This window comes from Cygnus atratus, chromosome 1, assembly GCF_013377495.2.
Source record: "Cygnus atratus isolate AKBS03 ecotype Queensland, Australia chromosome 1, CAtr_DNAZoo_HiC_assembly, whole genome shotgun sequence".
NCBI lineage: Eukaryota > Metazoa > Chordata > Aves > Anseriformes > Anatidae > Cygnus > Cygnus atratus.
Genome location: NC_066362.1, coordinates 42,789,454 through 42,813,866, shown reverse-complemented (window position 1 = coordinate 42,813,866; position 24,413 = coordinate 42,789,454). Strand labels below are relative to the sequence as shown.

The window sequence follows — 24,413 nt, the reverse complement described above, 5'->3', positions numbered from 1 at the left end:
TTTTTTCCTGTTGCCTAAGGACAGCTTAATAATGCATCAAGATCTGGATTGTGGTGTTTTTTTTTTTTTTTTTTTTTTTTACTTTAATAAAACTGACCTAGTTTTCTCCATAATCCCTGCACCCCAAACAAAAAAACTTTTAAATAAAATATCCTCTATGAAAATGTAAAAGCCAACATTTGCAATATTTCTTCCACACATTCTGAAATTAAAACTGTCCCATCTCCTCAGTTTGTTAAATGAGGCTGAGCTCATTTACAATTTTGAGTTTTCTAACGGCATATCCTCCCTACTGCCTGTGGCGCATGCACACAGTGTTACTTCATGGAGAAGGATTGTTATGACAATTGTGAAAATGATACAGATACTTGATTTTGAAGATAAACACCAAGTTTTCCTGATGCAAACGTCTAACTGCTTATAGGCTAATGAAGGCTTATCATATCACCTTGTTCAAAATGCCAGAACCTTGAATGACCATGTTCTCTCAGATATAAATAGCTCATAAATATAGACAAATTGTCACAAAGTGTTTTTTTCTGCAAGTTGTCCAAATGAGGTAGCTGCAGGAGATAACTTATATAATATAGACTTTTTGGTACTTCCAGTAAGCCTTGTAATATATCAAGTCTTCCCCTCAAAGGTATTTGTCAACCTTTTCAACATCACAGTACTCACAGTCATCCATTTGCTTGTCCATCGTTAAAAGGACCTTTTGTCAGAATGAAGATGATGTAAACTGTACAGTGTAAATATGTGTGTATCTAATTCTTCAAACGTGTGGCATAAGCATATAACAAAATGAGCCCTTGTGATTCATTTGCTCAAATAATTGTGCTTAAGAAGAATCTAAGTTTATTGTTACCCAGATGTCCCATGCATACATTGCGTCCACAGCCAGTGGTTCTATGAGATTGCCAATAATTTGTCAAATTCTCATTCTCTTCAATTACCCAGAATACTCACTTCCCCATTTTTTTATTAACTACTAAAGATAAAAATAACTATCAGCAGAAATAAGCCAATATAAACAAATTTGGTTTGAGTCAACTTCGTAGCTGAGAAAGAAAATAAGCCTGCATTAAACTTTCTGATGGAACTGCTGTCTTCTGCACTGGGGTGTGTGACTGTGTTTAGTACAGCATCGTAGCGAGAGGCTGCAGCTCTCATGAAGAAATACACTTCTAAGATGTAGTCATGCTTTCCTAAGCATGCTTATCACATGAGGTAATTTAAAGAAGCAGAACACAGGCACAAAACTAGAAATTCCACATGGTACTCAAGAGAGAGAAAACTAAAAAATAACACACCATCATTAGAGATTTTCCATTTTCGTTGAGCTATCACAGTTTTATGGCTGAATGGCAGTGCTCCATTACATTAGTTTTGATCTTGAGTAAGGTTGCAGAGGTAAAAAGTCATTATCAGAGTGGAAGGGTAGTCTGGTAAGCTGCTTACTTCCACATTGCTTGCATACTCTTCTGGCTGTGTTCGATTTTTCTCTTTTGTCATTATTTTATGCGTTCATCAGTTCAGGCATCAACAACCTTAAACACTTCTGGTGGAGAAGGAAAGGTTATTGAAAGAGATGAAAATGACCTAACTACATCCAACAATTATAACTTGAAACTGGACAAATTTAGCCTAGAAGTCAGCCATTTTAATGGTAACGCTCTTGACTAGAAGACCAGTTTCCGAAGCAAGCAGGAGGCTTTGAATTCACAGGCCTTTCTAATGGCTCTGTAGTTCAACCAAAAGTTATGGATTGTTGAAGAAATTACCAAATGAGGTTCCATGGTTTATGGTGCACAAGAGTTTTAAGGGAGACCAGAGTCTCTCCTGGTCTTTCTAGTGTTTAAAAACATCTTTGTCCATTTGCATGGTAGGCTTACAATCTGAATTGAGTGCTAACATACAGCTCTAGGGGAGTCTGTTCAGGTAGAAGAACTAATGCATCCACTTCCACAGACATACAAATATATTGGGTTAAGAATGGAAAATACAAGGAAGAGGTTATGGGGAAGGAAAAATATACACAGAATAGAACCTGAAGAGGTAAAAACTAAAACCGAGTAGAGGGGAAAAAAGATAGGATGGTTTTGTACTGCAGTTGGAAGTTTTTTGTCAGAAGCAAGGCGTTCACAGGCACTGCAGTGGAAGTCAGCAGCTCCCATGTGCAGCTTTGCACTGCAACTTCTCCCTGTCACAAAAGCAGCTAGCCTTCTGCCCCAAGGACTGGCCCACACCCATCAGGTGATATATGGGTATATGGCAGAAGCATCATACTGAGGTGTAAGTAGATAATAATTTCTCTTGTATAGTTTACCTTCAGCTCTGCAAGGGTGCACAGGTATACTGTTCCACTGACATGACTGCATAAATGCAGTGAAACCAATTATGTCTTCCTTGCGCTGGTTATTTTCATGCTGTTTCTCACCTCTATGCAGTCTGTCAGGCTCCTGTGTTCCTTTCCTTGAAAGACTTCTTCCAAAAAAAGTATAAAATTCCCTTCCACATTGAAACAATAACAAAAATGGCAGACAAACTAAAGAAACTAAATCCAAACAATGTCAATCTGTGCTAAACATCACTCGCCAATCTCTTTGCAGGTTTCTTCATTCCACCCTTTACCCTGCTTACCTATGGCACGCACTTAGGTTGTGACTTCTTGAAGGAAGGCTTTTGTGTCTTTATTTATATAGCGTGATACTTCAGGCACTATAGAAACAGAGCTGATTACTACCTCCTACATATACGTTACCTTATGTGCTGAGAAAGCCCCAGCGTTTTCAGAGAGGTTATTTCCTCACTTGCAAATCTCAGCAAAGTTTATCTGGGCTTGCTACTTCACAGATCCAAATTGCATTTTACTCTGTCTTGGCTTGTTTTGTTTTGTTTTTTTTGAATTGCTTCTGTTCATTGTTGCAGAATGATTTCTGCCTCTTGCCTCTTTGCTCTGTTTAGACCAGGTTGTCCTAAAATCTGTTGAGCATTATCATAGTAGGTACAGTTGAACACAGAATAATATAATATTGCATCAGGGGAGGAAACACTGAATACCTCTTACAGAAGTTAATGGAACAGAATCTCTTTAATTAAATTGTAACTTCTAGAATCCAGCAGAAAATATGCTGCATCATGCAGGTTTTTTCAGAATGCTTCCTCTAGCCACCTTTATAAAGCAGCCTGCTAAGTGCCCTGCTACCCCTGAACCTCTTACTAAAGCTTCGCATCGCTGTAAATAGGCCAGCCCAGTACATGCTGTTTTGTTATGAGTCCATATGGAGTAATTTCTGTTAAGAAGCCAGCTCCTAAAGTACCTGTAAAGCAGCCCCCGTTCCTGTGCTTCAGTAACGCTAAACCAGCTGCTTTGCCTCCCAGCTGAATGCGTGGGGATGAGGACCATCGTCATGACAATAATACCTGCTGCATCTGACTCGCTACAGCGCCTGCTGGGAGAAGTAATAAAAAGTGCGCTTCTCTGTGCCAGCACAAGCTGCCACAGCACAAGGAGGATTCATTTCCAACTTCAAATTTTCTAGTTTTAATTTTCCTCCCTCGGTCCTCTTGTATTTTTTTAGTTCTGGGGGAGAGGAACTTTAGATTATGATCTCTGAGAAGACGACCTGCAGCAGATGAAAAAGTCTGACAGCTATATGTGTGCTTTCAGTGTTGATGAGAGTGCTGTAATCTCAGTGCTTCATGAAGGAAAACAGAGATGAGAATTTCTGGCTTCACAGCACAAATCAGAGCTGTACAAACAAACCCCCGTATGCAGCATGCTTTTACGTAATGAACATACAGCATACAGAAGCTGACAGTCTGGGTACAACGTGCTGTGAGGGAAAATTATTCGAAACGTCACTATTTACCTTAGCGCTGCAGCTTTTCATCTTGAAATGTTGACGTTTCACCTGTAATTTCATCTCTGTTATTAACAAATTGTGGAAACTCTTTTCTCTAAGCACTAGACAGTCAGACTATGTATTATCAGCAAATAATGTTATAAAAAACACCCATGTAGACTTTCAGACACTGTAAAAAGTGTCAAAATTAGATATGTAACTCTTTTCTAAATTAGTGACATATATGTTACTTTTCTTTCTTCAACTCATTAATGTTACACGATGATGTCTTTCCAAATGATTCATCTTTCATGGTCAACAGAGGTCACTGTTTTCAGTCTTCTGTAGTAAATATCCTAAAGAAGTTTTTCTAGAGGTGTAAATTCTGCACCTTTATCATCTTCCATGCTGAGTGATACTTTGTCCAAAGAAGCAAATCTACAGATGTGATAGGACATAAGGATGACATCCAAATGTACAGGTAGTAGTAGGTACTGAAATAAAAGATTTTATAAAACCATCTCTATTAGTTGTCATGTACTATGGATTGTACAAGCTATACTCCATGCCAGGAGAATTCAAACACCACCTCATTTAGTTGGAGAACAAAGAGCACTTTCAGTTTATCTGTTCTGTGTACATACCAAGGGAACAGAATGGATTCTTTGTGCGCAAAAAAAGTGTCACTGAGAACACCCTGGATAAGGGGTCAGTCAGTGGGACTACAGGTGCGTTATGAGTGCTCTCACTCCCAGTGGTGGTGGCGGCAGCAGCAAGCACCGCACACTGGGCAGAGCACGAGGCTGGCGAGGTCCCAGGGCTGTCTGAGGGTTTCTGAGCCCCAACACTCTGGGGCTGTGCGTGTGGAGGCACAGAAGGCAAGAAGGCCTGCCGAGTGTTGTGCGGAGGTGGCTGAGCGCATGGCCGGTTCAAATGGCGGGAAGCCACATGGTGCCTGCCTTCAGGGAGTGCCACAGAGCGCCAGGGCAGCCACGGCCAGGGCCAGGGCTGTTTGTGCATCAGCTGGCATGGAAGGGCATGCGAGGAGGGCAGCGTGCTCTGTCAGTGGGCAGCCCGCTCTGCATGCCTGCTTTACTCTCCAGCAGGCGTGGGTTGCAGCCCTGATGGCCTCCCCAACCAACTGCAATGCATTAAACAATACTCTGTCAGGCGCATGGCAGTGAGGAGGCACTGACATGGTGACCACTCGACAGGAAGCCGTGCCCTCCGCTTCTGTTCCGCCAGCACCCAGTAGAACTAATGCAACCAGCCAGACAGAGCTCCAGGCAGTTTGTGTGACCACCCAGCTCTCAGGCTATGGGGTGTGCCTGCTGCTCCCTGAGATGGAGGGCAAGAGCAAGCACACCTGTGCGAGGTGTGCCGAAGTAGATGAGCTGCTCAGCCTGGTGGCCAAGCTTCAGGAAGAGGTGGGGAGCATGAAAAGTTCATCTGGGAGTCCAAAAAGGCCATAGATCAGTGGAGCCATGCTGTGCCTTCTCAGATATGCACATGCCAAGCTGTCATGGCCACTAGTGAAGCAGACCTAGCATCTGGTCTGCATCAGAATAAAGGCAGAAACTTGAGGGACACCAAGGACTGGAAGAAAGTTACTGCATGGAGCCAAGAGAGGAGCCCCTGTCTGTCTGCTCACCTTCCACTACTGGGTAGGTACAAAGCCTGGGCTGTGGCAGGTGAGGGATGTGAAAAGAGGGAAGAAGGCATCCATGCAAGTTCTCCATCCAAGGTCAAATCATCTGAGGCCTTGTAGCAAGTGCATCATCAAGACCACTACTGTGATAAAACAGTGTTGAGTTGTATTCAGAGGTGACTCCTTGTCAAGGGAATGGAGGCTCTCATCTGCAGACCAGAGCTTTTTCACAGAGGTTTGCTGCCTCCCTTGATCCCAGATTAGGGATGTTACCAGGAAGCTTTCAAGCATAATGCCTTTAGACCATTATATGTTCCTCCTCTTTCAAATGGGTACCAACAATATAGCTACAGAAAGCCTTAGGTCAATCAAGAAAGATTTAATGGCCCTAGGGAGGCAACTAAAAGACTCTGGAGCACACACTGTTTTCTTCAGTCCTCACAGTAATGGGGAGAGACAGGGAAAGAAATAGGCAAGCCCTGGTCATCAATGCCTGGCTCCAAGCCTGGTTCCTCCACCAGAATTTTGGGTTTTATAATTGTGGACAGGACCCACCTATCTCGATGGGGGAAATGTTTCTTGGCCCATAACCTGCCGAAACTGATTTGAGATGGCTTTATAACTAGGATTGATCAGGGCGGGCGATGCCATTAGGAACACTGAAGTTATGCCAAAGGATGGTGCTGTCTGAGGGAGGCAAGGCTAATGGGAGCATCTATGCCACTCCAGGGAGTGCAGTGGATTCACGAGCACCTCTAAGATGTTTGTATGCCAATGCACACAGTATGAGGAACAAATGGGATGAGTTCCTTCTATGATGAGATCACTGGCTTGGTGAATGAAGGGAACGCAGTGGATGTAATCTTTCTGAATTTCAGTAAGGCCTTTGATATTGTCTGTCGCAGCATCTTTATGAACAAATTGTCCAGCCATGTGGCAAACAGGTTCATGCTACACTGGGTGATGAACTGTTTTGATGGTAGAGCTCAAAAGGTTATAGTGAATGGTGTTTCGTCTGTCTGTCAGACAGTCACCAGTAGTGTTCCCCAGGGCTCAAGTCTAGAGCCAGTCCTGTTGAACATTTTTATCAGTGATCTGGAGTGGAACGCATCTTCAGGAAGTATGCTGCTGATACTGAACTGGGAGGTGCTGTTGACTTCCTACAGGGATGAGAGGTCTTGCAGAGGGATCTAGATGCATTGGAGCACTGGGCAATCAACAGCATGAAGTTCAGCAAAGGAAAATGCTGGGTTCTGCACCTGGGACAGAGTAATGCCATACACAACCACAGACAAGGAGACGAGTGGCTGGAGAGCAGCTCAGCAGAGAGGGACGTGGGGGTGCTGGTCAGCAGCAGGCTCAGCACAAGCCAGCAGCGTGCCCTGGCAGCTAAGAGGGTAAACTACGTTTTGGGTGTGCTGAACAGCATAGCCAGCTGGTCAAAAGAGGTGATTCTCCCGCTATGTTTAGTGTTGGTGCATCCTTACCTTGAATATTGCTTGCAGTTTTGGTCTCCACAATATGAAAAGGATGTTAAGGTCCTTGAAAACATCCTGAGAAGGACAACAAACCTGGTAAAAGGGCTGGCAGGCGTGTCTTATGAGGAACGGCTGAGAGTTGACCTCATTGCTTTCTGCAACTTCTTGCGGAGAGGAAGCAGTGACAGAGGTGCTGGTCTCTTCTCCCTGATAACCAATGACAGGATAGGTGGAAATGGCATAAAGCTGCACCAGGGGAGGTTCAGACTGGACATAAGGAAAGATTTCTTCACCATGAGCATTGTCGAACAGTGGAAGAGGTTTCCTAGAGGTGGTTGATACTTCATGCTTGCCAGTGTTCAGTGGGTCTTTGGATAATGTCCTCAATAACATGCTTTAACTGTTGGTTAGCCCTGAGCAGGTCAGGCAGTTGGACTTCATGATCTTTGAAGGTCCCTTCCAACGGATCTGTTCTGTTCTAAATATTATTCGTAGGCTTCAGTGTGCTTTTTGTGCATTGCTAGAATGAGCAATATGAACCTTAGAAGGAATTTAAGGGACTTGGCGGAATAACCAGTCTGTACTTGGTTGTTAAACACAGTTAATAAGAAAGAGTCATTTAGGTGTATGTTTTATGCTTATTTATCTCAAATTATATTAAACGTTATGTAACAATCATTATGTAGGAGAGTTAGGTTAACGGTAGCCTCAAGCAGATATTCAAGACTGGTAGCACCTGTAGTCTTAGAGAGAGTGAGATTTAACATAGAAGATTTCTTTTCCTAAGAGCAATACTGAGTTTGTTCTTTCACCAGAATACAAATTAGCTACCAGGATATTGGGTGCTATGAAGCCTGTTAGTTACCTACTAGTAGGAGGTAGGCAATATGTAGTTACATGACATCAAACCTAGCTAATAATCCGATAAAGTATCATCAGCTCGCCTTTGTGTAAGCTTTTGCCTTAGTAATGAATATCTTAACTTGTCAGTAATTGTTCCTATATGTGAAATATTGTGACCTGTTTTCAATACAATTCAAGGTCATAATTATTCAATAATTAAATACACGCTTTTAGACATTCTAGCCAGCCACACTTATGGCTGTGCAAGAAAAAATGGTATGGACAGCCTACTCTCATGATTTAAGATAAAGGGGAACCTGCAAGTATTGATAAAATAGAGCATTACCAATGGTTTGATGCCATATGGGTTTTGAAGCAACAAGTATTTAATGATTCATAACTGCAGTTGCACAGTAGTTGCTTTATATAATGAATTATTTGTTCCTAAACCATAATACTTACAATAAATGTTGAACTGATCTTAGCAAGATTATGCTGAGAATGTAGACTCAACCCATTTTATGATGGCATAACCCAGTAAAAAGCTAAAGCAAACCAGAGATCCTTTAGAAGCTGTAAAATATCTTTTTCCATATTTTTAATTAAGGGCAAAATCCTGGCCTCAACTGAAAGCAGTGTCAATTCTACCAATGGAAGAAAGATTTCATTTCAAATATAGAAATGGGGAGAGATTCATAAATATGATAGTGTATGACATCATCAGGCCAGAGTGGTGGGGAAGTTTTGCCTATCAATGGGACAAGCTGTTGTTTACAGGTCAGTTCAGTACGGAATCTGACACCTTGTCTGCCAAAGTAACACTGACATTACCAAATAGGGATGTTTTGGAATTCCTGCTAAAGTATCACCAGGTCAGTGAAAGGTAAATTTAATGTGTAAAGTACAATTGAATCTGCAATCCTCAAGGACCCCAAGCAAGAGATTGCCATAAATGCTAACATACTTTACCTGCAAAGGTTCTCTCTGAGGAATAAAACTTACAACATAAAACACATGAAAAGATGAAATTGCTGATGAAGTAGGTCAAGACAATGCCCAGAGTAAATCAATGACATACAGTTTGCTGGTTTTATGGGAAGATTAAATAAGAGATTTTGTTTGTATGCATTCACCATTGTCTTTCAAAAAATTGTCCATATGTCTTATATAAATATTATTATTTTTAAGGCTGATTTCAAAACTACTGGCTAGTATCAAGGCACTTTTTTATATTTTTCATCTAAGAGTGAGACAAATCTAGAGTACAATACCAGTTTTCCTGCCTGCAGAGTCTTTTCCTTTTTCCTTACTGAAAATGTTTAAAAAGGAATGTTAAGGACCAGAGACAGGAGGCCAAAAGTATATACCAGAAAAGACAACACAGGGAAAGCTGTATATGTTGGCAGTGTTGATTTTATGCCCTTTATATGAATGTACAATTCTGTTGTAAAGGATTATGTTACCCATTTTCCATGTCTGACCTACCAGACTGCCAGCCTTTTTGCCTATTCCTAGCTGTGGTTGATGAAAACTAGTACCATGACCTTTCTCCAAAATTTAATTTTCAGTTCCATTCTTCAGAATCTGTATGCTGAGCAAATTACTTTTTTTTTTTTTTTTTTTTTTTAAGCATTAACCTCCTAAATCTTTATTTCACCGGAAAGGTGAGAGAACAAAGCCAGGGGTGGAGGCTACTAAGATACCACTCCGATCAGTTAAGATCATTTGAATTTGGATCAGTTGCAGGGAGACCCTGGTTTTTGTATAACACAGAACTAAATTGTTTCGGTTTTGTGAAATGGTGTGCTAGAGAAGTGAAGGGAAAAGCATTGGAAGATGTATAGTTAAGACTGAAAAGTGTCGTGAGAAATATAGATTGATGTTTTCTGTAAACTTAAGCATGAACATGTTTAGCAGACATTCAACTATGTGATTGCATGAATGCAGCATTAACATTGTCTTATGAGGGAAAGGGACTGTCCTGTCTCAGTTAATATAAAGTCCTTGTTTTGTTTCTATAATTAATTTCATTTTGTTTTCATGAACATTTTAGGTGTATCAATACATGCATGAAACCATAACTGTTAATGGCTGCCCCGAGTTCCGAGCCAGGGCCACTGCAAAGGTAGGATACGTGCAACTGTTGAAGTACGTGGTACCAAAGTGACCTAGTAATTGACTGTGCGCGTGTGTGTTTCAGGTATTCGTGTGTACACTGTAAGAAAATTTAGACATCAGTGGCAGCCCAGAGTCTAGAACCAGTGCTACTTCCCAGGTAACAATCATAATGGAAAATTTAAACCTTTATGCTGCTTCTGTAGCTTAAGAAAAGAGAATGATTTTATGGAATTTGATGTTTTTTGAAAAGCCGCTTTGCAAAAGCAAATCTACTGGTTCGTTCTATAGAAGTCTGCCTGCAACAACCTATATTTTAATGGACTATTTTCCCATACAGCTCATCCAGTGAGGACACAATGATTTAGGAGGTAGCAAGTATACAGTCAAAATTCCACTTAAACTAATGGGAACTATAGGTGCTGAGCAAGTAGTGAGGATGAATATTGACAGAAATGGCCAGATCAAGAGACTCCACAGCCAAAAGCAAGCCCACTTCTTCTAATGCATTGCCTGTTTTAATAAAGTATTTTGTCTCTCTATCCATATGAGTCTGCCTTTCTCATATCCTTAGACCATGACAGCTACCTTACTGCTACTATTAAAATGATAATCTTCTAAGGAAATCCACACAACTACGGAGGAATACATTCTATGTGCTGGCATGTAGTGTGCTCTGTATTTTCATAACATGAACAAAAATAGATGCTTCCAAACAGGGACGTCCACCCACCATGGCTTTCTTTTTCCCATTATCATTTTGTGCTCAAGACTATCTTCTGGATGGTAAAGCAGGTACTATGCAAAACAGGTAAACCTGTAAAAGCCATAAATCCATGTTAGAAATATTTCAAGTTGGTCCCAATCCTGTGAATTTAGTGACAAAACTTCCAGAAATCTTAATGGAACTAAGATCTTACCATTATGTATTTGCATTAGGGATTTTCATTTAAAGCTGTATCGGAAGATGAAGATCAGGAGGATGTTATAAAAAGATTTCTACAGTATTTTATAGAAGCAAGCCCAATAGGAGCCAGCAAATAACCTATTACACACAAAATTGCAGTATGTTTTCCTTACTAAGTAGAACATTCCTTTCTGAAGGCTGTTCTGATATTAACCTTGTTCTGAGAGAAACTTTATGGACAATGTAAATTTTTAGGTCTATGCTACTGTACAGAGAAATGTGTATAGGAGATCCTGATTTGTCTACACTGCAGGTAAACATAGAAATTATTACTATGTTCTATAGTAAATGGGGAAATATCCAATTAGTGTTTGCCATTCTCATTTCTTATTCATATAGAACAGCAGGGTTACAGAGCAATGTTTCAATATCGCAATTTCCTGGTTATTTCTGGGCTGTCTGCATTGCATTCTCCTAGCGCATTCATGTCTGACATAAAATGTGTGCATGATGACAAGGTCTGCATGTGCAAAAACATGTAACTGAGAATGATCCATTATGTCACATCATCCACTAGCTTCTATTAAGCATAAGCATTATTAGGATGCTCAGAAAGTATTAGCGTAATGCAGAAGTGTACTAGCAGGTTGGGCTACAAACATATGTTGAAAAGGATAAAAGATTTTCCTAATGTTTATTTAATGATTTACTATAATTATAGTAGGAAAACACAGTGAAAAATGAAATACAATGTGTCATAATTTTCTGAGTGCAAGCTTTACAGTTGTATGTTTTTTTTCTATAATAACAATCTGTTTTTTAAATTGATTTATAAATCTATTGTCTTAAGATCTAATTTTTCAATAAAAGTTTTGATCTGATTATATTATAAAAAATCATATTCGTGTTCCAGGAGTTATTTAGTTAGTGAGATTTCATGAAGATTAAAATTAAACTTTTTAAAAATAATACTCTTTTAGGAATTTTTCTGTGCTCAAAGAATAAAATAACCAATTACACACCTCCAAAAGCAGAGCAGAGAGTAAACAATTTAGTTCATCCACTTTATATTTCAACTAGGAACACAGTACAGATCACATCATCTTATCCAACAGTAACACTTTTTCCCTGTGAAAGGGCAAAGAAGCAGCTCACTAGTGATCATAAATGTTCACCACCGCGCAGTCAGGCTTCCAGGTGTCTCCTTCTGGCTCTGCTGCTAACTTTCTGCGTTATCTTTGATAAGTCACTTAAATTCTCTGTTCCTCTGCTTATTCCTTTATTTCAAAAGCATTGGCATGGAACTTAATTTTTGCAAAGTGCTTTCAGACAATCAGAAAAAAGGCAGAATAAGATACTTGAATGTTTTCACAGGACTTAATTCTTCCTGCAAAATGATCAACAGAGTGTATCAATGTTCTCTCTGCATAGCCAAATGACTCTTTTTTTCTTCCAGGCAACAGTTGCTGCTTTTGCTGCTAGTGAAGGCCATTCACACCCGCGAGTGGTGGAGCTGCCAAAGACTGATGAAGGCCTGGGCTTTAATGTGATGGGAGGAAAGGAACAAAATTCACCTATTTATATTTCTCGCATCATTCCTGGAGGAGTGGCAGAAAGGCATGGAGGGCTCAAACGAGGGGACCAGCTGCTTTCAGTTAATGGAGTGGTATGTTGAAATTTGATAGATGTTTCATTGTCATCTGGATTTTCATTTTTCACAATTGTTCTGATACCATGATATAAAATGCAATGCATGAAATAAAAAGAAATAGCTCTGCGAGAGACCTTCAGAGTGCATTTGCAGTGCAGTGAGGCAAAGCCACATGGACAACTTTGTGCCACCACAATTTCTGTTGGAGTGGAGGTTGCTTGAAGAACTTTAGTTTAAATTCACACCACATGCTGAATTTACAGGGAAGCTATGTCTTTCTAATTGTTAATTCTGCAAATTTCTTCTGTGGTAAGAGCATTAAAACGGGCTTTGTCATTTTTGCACTCCATATCCTCTGAGGCACACAGATCTTTCTAAGTACAATGATGCCTCAGTGGCAGTAGTCTTGTGACCTTCAGAGAATTTGAAAACATAAAATAAAAGAAATTTGATATGCACATTTGCTGCTGATTTCCTGTGGAAAGTACATTCCGGATTTCTTTCAATGACATATATCCATCTATGAAACCTTTATCAGAGAATCAGCTGTACAGATGAACACATACAGGGAGCCTGTATGGTCAGTAAAAAGGTAAATTTTTACATAGTCATTCTGCATTTAAGTCAGTACTGCAATATGGAGTGTTTTGCTCTAGTTTTACTACAATGAAGTGAATGTCAATATGGAGGTAAAAATAAAAAGGCTGCTGGAACAGAGGAAAAGCAGGTTCCACCTATATAATGTGGGTCAAATTCTACCTTTCATTTTGCCTTTTATTCCCTTTTGCAAGGGAATGTAAACTACTAAAAATGTAAGCATACTCATTCATATAACCCCACACTTCTCTTAATGAAAACATAATAGTTTTTCATGCAAAACCTACATCTAAACCTTATATTTAAATACACCAAGGGGAGTTACGAGCAATTTCCAAATCCAGTCATAAATATAAGACTTTCCAACTTAAATTTTCTGCTTGTTGCAAACTTGTAAAGAATGAAGAAAATGCTGTATTTTATACGCTTTCATGTTGTCATCTATTTCTTTCAAACAATAGGTATTCCCCTTATCTTGAAACAGTATCAGTGCAACACTTCAGACAGACTTTTTGCCATTTCACTATCAACAATCTTGTTCTCAAAAAAGAAACAATAATTCTGCAAGCTTGGTAGCCCCAGTACACAATGAGAAGGAGAAGATAGACAACAAACAAACAAAGACAAGTCACTACAAAGATTATTTAGTCTCAGGGAAAAAGAAATCAAATGAACGTTTAATAAGTAAGTTGCCTGAACTTCACTGCCTGGAAGTAGATCAAATAATTTCGTGATTGTTCAGCTTTCAGTAGGTCTAAGATGGTCTAAGTAGGTCTAAGTAGGTCTAAAGATGCAGGTGAAAAGAGTTTATATACTCTAACTGATGTATGATTCTCAAAAAGTCCTTTTACTTTCAACAACATGTAGGCAGATACTGGGCAGGAAAGTGGTGAACCTTCAAACATCTAGATACATTGACTTTGACTCTATTGTCACCTCTATTTCATGATACGCTTCAAAAAAATTCACAAATGTGCTCTACAGTATGGATTAAGCTAATATAGCAGAAAACACCATATAAAATTTCCTGTTGCATGTAGGCACGCAAGAAAGTTGATTCTGAGATACAGCAGGGCTATTTTTGTGTTTGGAGTCTAAACAACAGAATTTGAAGTTTGAATTACAATTGCATACTTGAAATAATGCCTGTGAGCAACTGTTCATAAACCAATCTTGGGCTTGTTTAAGCCCATACAATATAAAAGAGAAAAATTATAGAAGTAGCAATTTGTTTGCAGACAGCTTGAGACAGGAGGAAAAAGGTCTAAATTTAACATTGTTCAGTGGGATTAGTTCACTCTGTGCTTCTCTCAGTTTAACTGGAGAAAAGCAAATAATATACAGTATGTACAATACAACAGAAGGGTCAGCAGTGGAACATGGAATGAAAATGAAATATCTGTAACTTGTTTACACTCAGAAGTTGGTGGTTATCCAACTTTATAGTTATCAACATAAAATTAGAGCTGTGTGTTCAGAATCCAGATTCGATATCCCAGCATGACTGGGACGACTATTCCTTGAGCTGTTTCACAGGATATTAAAAAATTTGATTTCTCATTACACTGGGGATTTTGTCCCACATACATACTTTTGTCCCACACCCCCTAAAAGTAAAGGAAATTGAAAGCAGTAAGCCCTGCAGATGGCTCAGCAAAGGCTCTTGCTGGTGACTGTGCATACCTGGCAAAGATTCTGTGTTTATCAAATACCTGGTGTGAGTCAGATACGGACAGGGATGCAAAATAGATTTGTAATGGCAAATTTCTCACCCAAACATTTTCTTGCAGTTACCTAATAGAAAATTCTTCTCTGTTTCTCAGCTTTTGGATGACAACCAGATTCTCTTTTTTGTCTGCAAAGGAATGGGTTTTTGTTTTGTTTATATGTATGACAGATATGCGTGCTTGGATACTTTAAAGATTGGTGTTTTCCTGCACCATATCTGCAGTTCTTTTAGCTATTCCTGTCTCTGAAGTCTTTTGTCATTCCTTTTGATGCAATCTGCCAATGCAATGAGGGAAAAGAAATATGTGAATAACGTGAATATAAATAAATATATATAACCAAAAATTACGTATTAAATGAAAATATATATTCTGGAACAAATTTATTAAATCCCATGTTTGATGGGCGGGTCTAGAGTGACGTGAGAGTCAGATCCTTGCCATGTCCCCAGCCAGTGTAATCCAGGCAGCAAAATCCCTTGTACAGCTGTGACTTGAAACCAGCAGGAGTCCTTTGTCAGCACAGCCTCAGTGGTTTGCAGAGGTGGGAAAAGTCAAGCAGCAAAACAACTTTCTTTGCTGGTATAAGCTCTTTTCCCTACTCCAAGGCGCTCTTCTATTTCAGTTGTGCAGCTACAGCTATGCAGGTAAAGCATTTCAGAGGCCTTGAAAATAGGAGTAGAAGCAATGGTGAAGATGCTAATAGCAAGTATAGCAACGATATGTAAAAGCAGCTGAAAAATGGCTGTTAAGATCTGAGCTGGGTAAGTTTGGTAAGTAGGATTCATATTTAGCAACACGATCTTTTACTTTGGCTTTGTTAGTTTCCCCATTTTCGTTATGGTTCAGAGCTTTAGGCTTAATTCTTTATCATTACTGTTCAAGTCAATGGGAGTTTTCCATTGACCTGAATAGCAACAAAATCAAATCCTTCATTTCTAATTAAAAAGTACTGCCTGTAAACTGGAAGAACAAGGCTGGAGGCGAATGGGAAATAAAACAGGCAATCAGGAATTAAATTAAATACAGATTACTAATTTGGATGAAGTGTTAAAGTACACCATCTTGTAATTCCTTTAAAGAACAGACACAATCACAGTTGCTTATTGATGTCAGTTAAAACCATCCAAATCTTTGAAAGCAAAGGAATATTTTAGCTTCTCTGCCTAGCTTGGGGAGCTTACTTTGTTTTTCATAGCCTGTTCTAAGTCCATACTGTTCCACAACAAAATTGATCACAGCAACACGGAATACAGTGTCATTTCCTTTGAATGTCCATGCCACATCATACTGGCTGTGATTCACAAGAGAAAAATGAAATGCAGAATAATGCAAAGTTTTATACAGTTCCTTTAATGACGAGAAGTGGGTTTACAAAAGCCAGTATTACCATGTCACAAAGCAATGAGTTACAAAAAATAGCTAATCACAGTAAGTGCTGGTTATGATCTCCTCTTCCAATATTGAGTATTTATGGGTTAGGGGACATGGGGAAAAGACTTTAATTTGTGTCTGTGACTTTTTCATGAAAGCAATTTCACAAAACGCTCTGTGCATCTATAACTTCCTATTTCAGCTCTTTTTGGAGCATCAGATACACTCACTGTTTCTTATGCAGCAACAATTTCTTCTTCTTCAAATATTTTTGACAAAATTCTTTTTTCACCAAATTACTTATGGGTGGCAGTGTTTGTTGAGCAGATTTATCCCAGTCACGTTTTCTAACACATCTGGTTATCACAAATAATGAATTCTCTTGAAGGTCTTTTAATAGACCTACTGGAGGAATTTCATGAGTATACAGTTGAAAAACATGATGCCATTTATTTTTCTCAGCGATCAATGGATATTTATTTCAGGGTTTCTTCTGTTTCTGGTAGTCGTTTCAGCACTTGAAATAACATTCATTATCACAGAATCACAGATTGTCTGAAATTCAAAGGGACGTTTGGAGATCATCTAGTACAACCTCCCTTTTCAAGAAGGGTCCCCTGGAGCACATTGCCTAGGACTATTTCTCTAAGTTGCATTGTTTTTAAAGCATCTTATGTTTCTGTGGAAACATGGTTCCAGTGACTTGACCGACATATGAAATAATTATTTGGATGAGTATGTTGAAGGACATTTAACAAGAGGCAGGAAGATAAACAGCAAGGTGATAAGCTTGAATGGTGTTGTTTATATTATTTATGTAGAAGTGCATTGTGTCTGTTCTTTGAAACTTTTAAATCATTATTGCTAGCTCGTAATGTGCCACAGCAGAAGTAATTTTTATTCATTCTGTTCTTGCACAATGTTACTCAGTCAAATAGGTGAGATGAAAATAGATTTTTTTTCTAACATCTGACAGTTGCTATAACAATGCTAAGTTATTCTTTTAGCATGAATTGAGCATCAAATATTTTGAACACTGCTGCTTCTCTTTGGAGGCTTATGGGTATAGTTTCATTTTAAATAGCATGGTATACACAGAAGTTTTAAAACAGCATGCAGTAAAACTTTGATTTCTTATTTTATGTGGGAGGAAATTGGCTTATTTTTTAAATGGTCTAAAATCCATTTGAAGATCTCTGTTGTGCAGGCTTTTTTCTGTGCAGAGATACTTTTGTTTGTTGGAATACATCCTACGACACGTGGGCAATCGCAGACCACTAGAAAATGTCACCCTTGCTCCTAAGGTGTGGAACAATCAGCATGCCTGAAAAGCACTCCAGTCAATCCATTTAATGATAGAAATTAAATATTCTTTTCACAGCCAAATCACCTCCCCCTTTTGGAAATTTACTGTTTCAAACAACGCTGGCATAGAAATCGAAGCTTGTGCCCCTTTGGGTATACGCTTGACTTCACAGCAGATACCACGTTACTACAAAACATTTTCCAGCAAGGGAGGGAAAATACGTTCCTTAGGCAAGGACTTGAAATGTTTCAGTTGTTAGTGTTTGATTGCATACAACTAACCAGATAAAGACTGGTTTATTTCCAACAGAACCAGTGTTATATCTATGTTGAATGTGTGAGCAGTCCGATTAACTTCCTAGCATACGGGATGTCCCTGGGAGCAGTGGCCACGCTCCTTTTCCTGCAGCTATGTGACTGCTGAATCACCACGTGCAATTCACAGCAGGATCCAGGCAGGGCCAGGGCGTAAGAAAGACATCCTAATTTCAGACTTGCAATTTCTTCATTTCTTACCAACATGCAAATAAGATTCTATGTTCGCTCTATTACACTTTATTTTTCTACCTTGCAAATAGATTGGTTGGGTTTTTACTGCAGAGGTTGTTGTTTTGGTTTGTTTTGTTTTTTGACATTGTTTTCATAAAGCATGCAGAGTATTTACCCTCCTTTTCACATAGATCATAGGTTAGGTTTGTAAAGCAACCTAAAACAGATCTGAGTTATTTAAAATATGAAAACGAATACACTTCACAATAGCGCAGAAATCTTATTTAATTCCACACTTTGCCTTAATGACTCCTTGAAAACTGTATGGTCTGTAAATTTCCTGAAACACTGACAGTCTTTCCATAGCACCACGTATAAAATAAAGGGCAGAGTTCTAGAACAAGGCAGCATTTTCGCTGTTAAATCTGTGCTCCTTGCCTCCAGAGTGTGGAAGGGGAGCACCACGAGAAGGCAGTGGAGCTGCTGAAGGCGGCTAAGGACAGCGTCAAGCTGGTGGTGCGTTACACTCCCAAGGTGCTGGAGGAGATGGAGGCTCGTTTCGAAAAACTGAGAACAGCACGGCGCCGGCAACAGCAGCAATTGCTCATTCAGCAGCAGCAACAGCAGCAAACTACACAGCAAAATCACATGTCGTAGGTGAGAGTATTCATTGTCTTCCTTAAGGCCCTCTGGCAGGGCAGGGCCACACACCAGGGCCTGTCCCACCACCAGCCAGGGGCACCGGGGCAGCCCCAGCCCGGGCACCGGGCACCTTCCTGGGGACAGGAACAGGCCACGGCCAGGCAAGGCCATGGCCCATGGGTGGGCCCAGCTGAGCAGAGCCCGTGGCCAGACAGGGCAGGAGCTGGCAGCCCTGGGGGTGACGAGGAGTCCTGGGCATGGGGTGGGTGGGGGAGCCATGGAGGTGGGCAGTGACAGGGCTGGGTGTGCCTTTGGGGTCCCGCAAGCACTTAGCACAGTGAGGGTGAGGAGAGGTCATTCTTTGGTACATTTCCATGTGGTCTGTCCCATTAGAAATGTGTTTTGAAAATAACAAATTCTGGAGCCAATTTCCCATTAATAACCCGTTTATCAATACCCACTATGCAGCATGGGCTTATGTGCAAGCAAGACTGCATACAAAATCTGTGTTTCCTGGGTACATTTGTGACAAGTAAGAAAATGCTACCAGATTTAGACATAGTTTAACAAATTTTCAATTGTTCCTTTACTACTGGGCAACAGAGCATCAGTATTTTCTGCTGGTATGTGAAGAAAAGTCTTTCTAATCCTTATCCTGCTGCAGGAACCCCAAACTTCAGCCCATGGTTCCTCTGCAGGGACCCTACAAGTGCTTACTTCTCCTCTACAGTTTGATGGGAAGTATTTATTCATGACTGACATTCAGTATTACAGTAGCTTCCAAAAGGCTTGCACGTTTTCCAGTGTAGTCAAAACAGGTAGCTTATGAGGTTCAGACCCAGATTCTCCATAGATGCATGGTTTCTGAAATCAGTGAGAGCTTGTGACATGAATACATTTACAGATCTGCTCAGTTTTCCCAAATGAAATCAAATACGAAGCATGTGGTAAAGCAAGGACTTAAATCCTAATCTTCCACATCTCATACCAGCTGTTCCCAAAGCAGGACATTTGTATCAGTTGTATCAGTAGTAGTCTACAGGTAACTCATAAAGTCCCTGAATTGCTGGTTAATGAAAAGCTCAACATGTATGCTTGCAGCCCAGAAAGCCAGTCGTATCCTGGGCTGCATCAAAAGAATTGTGCCCAGCAGATGGTGGGAAGTGATTCTCCCCCTCTGCTCTGCTCTTGTGAGACATCACCTGGAGTACTGCATTCAGCTCTGGGGCTCCCAGCACAAGGACATTGACGTATTAGAACAAGTCCAGAGGAGGGCCACAAGGATGATCAAAGGGCTGGAGCACCTCTCCTGTGAAGACAGGCTGAGGGAGCTGGGGTTGTTTGGTCTGAAGAAGAGAAGGCTCCAGAGGGACCTTATAGTGGCCTTCTAGTACCTAAAGGGGGCCTGCAGGAGAGCTGGGGAGGGACTGTCAGGTAGTGTAGCGATAGGATAAGGGGTAATGGCTTTAAACCAAAGAAGGGGTAGATTTAAATTAGGTATTAGGAAGAAATTATTTACTCTGAGGGTGGTAAGGCACTGGAGCAGGTTGCCCAGAGAAGTTGTGGGTGCCCCATCCTGAGAAGTGTTCAAGGCCACATTGGATACAGGTTTGAGCAACCTGGTCTAGTGGAAGGTGTCCGTGGCAAGGGGGTTAGAACTGAATGATATTTAAGGTACCTTCCAACCCAAACCATTCTGTGATTAAATGATGAGAAACTGAAGCTCTAAGTGATGGTGGTGTTGTTACTCATGGTGACACTGACCTCTGCTGATATTTAGGGGGGAAAAAAAAACAACCATGTAGACAGCCTGTTGTGACTATTAGAATTCCAGTTTTGTTGATGCAAACAGACACTGAAGTGCTTATGAAGATTCTAAGTGGGATCTCAATACTACTTCAGGGCCTTAACTCAGGAAGGAGTAGTGTTTTGTGATGTAAGTTTTGGGTTTCTGTATAAAATAGGCCCATTGCAGGAGCCAAAACAGCAGTCTCGCATAAAGTTTTTCCAATTACTTAAATCTTTTTTTAGCAAGTAAGGTATTTTTCCTGATTTTACTTTTTTTTTTTTTTTAACTGAAAGGGAAGGAAGGCAGGCACAAACAGCCCGCAATTTAATTCCTCAGTTCCTTGTGCTTGCTCTGAGAAATGCATTTCTTTAATTCTAGGTTATTCTCAAGAAAAAAAAAGCCTCGATCAAGAATGCAGTAATCAAGCAACCAGAGCTGTACTTCAGTATTCCAGCAAAAGGGAACAACTACAGGAACACAAAACAGAATTCATCTGGAGAATGTACAGTTCAAGAATAGTGTAGTTAAGACAGCCATACAGAGGGTACTTTCATTATAAGGCTTTTCAGAACATGGCAGTCACAGGTACATACTACTTCTGTGACTCTATGCCTAATGAGAACGGCATGGTAAGTAAACACTATGAGACAGAGAAGTCCAGGGCTTCCAAATAATTTTGTTTGTTCTAATCTTGCACTCCTTACTCCTACAAATTGGCCAGTTGGCTTTCTCTAGTCAGTGAAAGTTTTGGTTTAAGGAGATCAAGATTGGCTGCTCTGGGGGACAAAATCTTTCTCTACAGTTATCTCCAGAAATAAACTACATCATTTCAGAATTTTGCCACAGACATCAAACTCACACGTTGCGCTTCATAGCCACTTTGTAATTTATATTGTAGAGCTGTTTTAACCTAACTTCCTGTTTATAATTTTCAATTTTCCCTCTGAAAATAGCAATTTACTATATTTATAAAGTATTCCATTTGTAGAAGCAATTAGCTTTTTACTCTTGGTGTTTCCATATATTTTATTATGCATCAACAGAGTGAGAAAGTTTTAGGTCAATTTTAATTTTATTAGTAGTAAAGTTAGGGAATCCTAGAACTGTATTTTTAAATGTAGGCATTGCTTGTATCTATTATAGCTACTATTCAGAAATCTATAACTGGATATATTATATATTTATTCCATAAAATATATATTGTCTGAATGTACCTGTTAGAGAAGTAGGGTCTTTGCTTAGCATGTATTGCAAATGTAGTAAGCTAATGTTAGCAAAAGACCAAGCTTTGTTTGGCAGATATTCTTGTGATAGCATAATCTAAGCTTTTTTTTTGTATTATTTAATTTATTTTCCAGTCTAATGTTAATATATTTTAGAGAGGAGGAAGTGTAACTTGTTTCTTTTAAAACCCTCACGTTACTGTTTAAATCAATTTGAAGTTAATAGTTCTGACTTTTTTTTTTAAACAAACCAAATTGGAATGCACAAACAAAACACATAATTAAGTTCTTAAGTTTACATGTCTGCTTTTCCAAAGAAAATAGTCAAAGCTGGAAGGCTTTAAATGTCATCTGCTTTCAAGAAATTAAGAAAGTGGAATCCCCATATTCTAATAAATGATCATTTAAAGCATGCCTTCTGTGCTACATTAGGAAACACTTGGGGGAGAAAAGAGCTTAGGGCAGAGCCCTACAGCCCTTGCATATTGAAAACTCTAGCTGATGTTAGTGAACGTTTAGCAATGCAAGGAAAGTAGAAATAGTCTGAACCAGTGTTCTGGTTCTGAACTTGGAAAAAAGTCAGCAACAGATATTATTTTGAAAGATCTACTCTCAGAGGGAGGCAAAGCAAAGCAGGGGTAATGGGCAGTATCATATGTATGTTAAAAAACAGATGGAGGCTGGCCACCGGTCTTGACAGTGTTTTATTAGTATAAGTAGCAATTGAAAAGAAATTACTGTATTTTTAAAGCCAGACATCATGAATACATGCAGAAAAAGCTCATTTTATACAGAAAAGTAATTCTATCCAGTGGCTGTTGGTGACAATATCAATTAAGACAGTGGAGCTTGAGCACTACCAGAATTATATTGTATTGTGCTCTGCCCAGTGTCTTTTTATACTTAATAAAATTGTATGTACCTATTTTAAAGCTGTTTTCTCAAACAGACACTGCTGTTAATATTGACAGTATATAACTTGTTATTATGACTACATAAAACTGTTCTGTATCTCATCAGTATGATTTGAGTTACACTGATATTTGTACATTTTCAGAGACCAAATATTATTCAGATTTAGTCAGCCCACTGTACTGCATTTTTCCAGACTGCCTCTCCACCTCCTCCCCTCCTCTTCCTCAAAAAATTTAGGTTTGATGGAGTGGAATGTGCTGATTAATAAATTTCAATAATAGAATGTCATTCATATAGAGAAGCATATCAAATTCATTTTCATATATTATTATTCAATAAATTATTTATGCACACTAATATTAACACTCCAGTCTTTGCCAGCATTTAAAAATAAGATGAAAGACAAATACAAGTAAAATATAACCATTAACAAATGTGAAGTAGAAGCAGGGAGAAAAAACTCCTTCAGGGTTACTTTTCATGCCCCCTACTGATCAATAAAACATATAGCCACTTCATCACAGAGTAATCTGTGTCTCTTAAAACTATCATTGCATTTTGTTATAAACAGTCTTTCTGTTTGTGATTTCAATGCCTTTGGTACTGATGCAGTAAGGCATTTACACACAGGCACTGCAAAGGCCCTAAAAGTAGTGCAGGAAGGACAACATTTACCACATGCAGGTCTGCAGGTACTTGTGCATCACATTTTAACTGACTGGTCTCCCGACATTTGCTGTTTCACTACACGGAGTTTACTGTTTCACTACACAGACTGACATTCCTTTGGGCAACTGAGTGACTTTTATTGCTCACATTTACCCTTGGGGCTCCCTCATGTGCTTCCCTGCACTGGCAGCAAATCGAACTAGGAGATCCAAGAAGTCTTTTCTGTCTCCTTACTACAGTAACCAAAAGGGTGTTGTGATTTTTACGAGCTGCTGCGTTATGTTCACCTATGCCAAAGATTCAGATGTAAAAACTGATAATAATAGACATTCAGGGTTGGCGTCATTTACTTACGGAAGTTGATGAATCTGCTGTTCTAGCCATAGTTTTTCTATTTGTGCCATTTGATCTGACTGGCAGTTTATAGGAGATTTAATGATTTTATATCCCTTGACAAAGTGAAAAGCTCACCAGGTTGCATTTTCCTCTTCTCCTTCTACAGTGACAAATCATAGATGAAAGGTCAATGAACGCCCATGAGTGGAAGCAATGACATAAAAATCTGTCTGCAGTTCCTTGGTGAATAATACTGCAGACCTCTTAGTCCTATGTGTTGTGCCTTTTGTACGTATTTGTCACAGCCAATGTGACAAATCTGACCTTTGGGAACTCTTGCAGCAGGCACAAAAATATATGCCACATTTGCTGGATAAGAACCTGTTTATTCAGCTACTGATTTTAGAGATTTTAGAGTTGTATATGAAATCTAAGATCTTATGAGCAAACAAGGTTTCTAGAATAAAAATGCCATATAAGAAGAAGATTATTTTTGCCTGTGCTTGAAATAATGCAGGATTTTAAGCATAATTACAGTAGTAAAAATAGTTATTGTGTGCATACAAGACGTATTTCATTACAAGATGAGAGACTGTTTCAGAAAGTAGCAACTATGTTAAAAAGTATGAGATTTAAAAAGAAAAAAAAAAGGACCAAGCAATCTTCTAATGCAGAATTGTGTCTGGAAGAGCTAAGGGAATCTGTGCATATATAAGCAGAGGATTATCAGCTAGAAGTAGTACTGTCCCTGCATAAGCATTAGTAAAACCATTTCTGTGTCTAGCGTTAAAGAAAACAAAACTACAGGTTTCAAAAGCAGAGAGCATTCTGGAATGGTTTGCAAGAATGTGCTGCATGCT

General features: G+C 39.4%; 1 protein-coding gene across 2 annotated transcripts in view; it reads left to right on the top strand.

Annotated features, from left to right (window-relative positions):
• The window catches only part of LIN7A (lin-7 homolog A, crumbs cell polarity complex component), a 49,224-nt gene extending 26,388 nt beyond the window's left edge, over positions 1 to 22,836 (top strand). Inside the window, exons 3-6 of one of the 2 annotated variants that reach the window (XM_035544200.2) lie at positions 9,868 to 9,939; positions 12,293 to 12,502; positions 18,424 to 18,632; positions 20,789 to 22,836. In XM_035544200.2, the coding sequence (XP_035400093.2) occupies positions 9,868 to 9,939; positions 12,293 to 12,502; positions 18,424 to 18,632; positions 20,789 to 20,831 (534 nt within the window). In that variant the 3' untranslated portion in view covers positions 20,832 to 22,836. Of the gene's footprint in view, positions 1 to 9,867; positions 9,940 to 12,292; positions 12,503 to 18,423; positions 18,637 to 20,788 lie in introns of both variants that reach the window. The other variant, XM_035544201.2, reaches the window with a different exon arrangement.
• Positions 22,837 to 24,413: the final 1,577 nt, after the last annotated feature.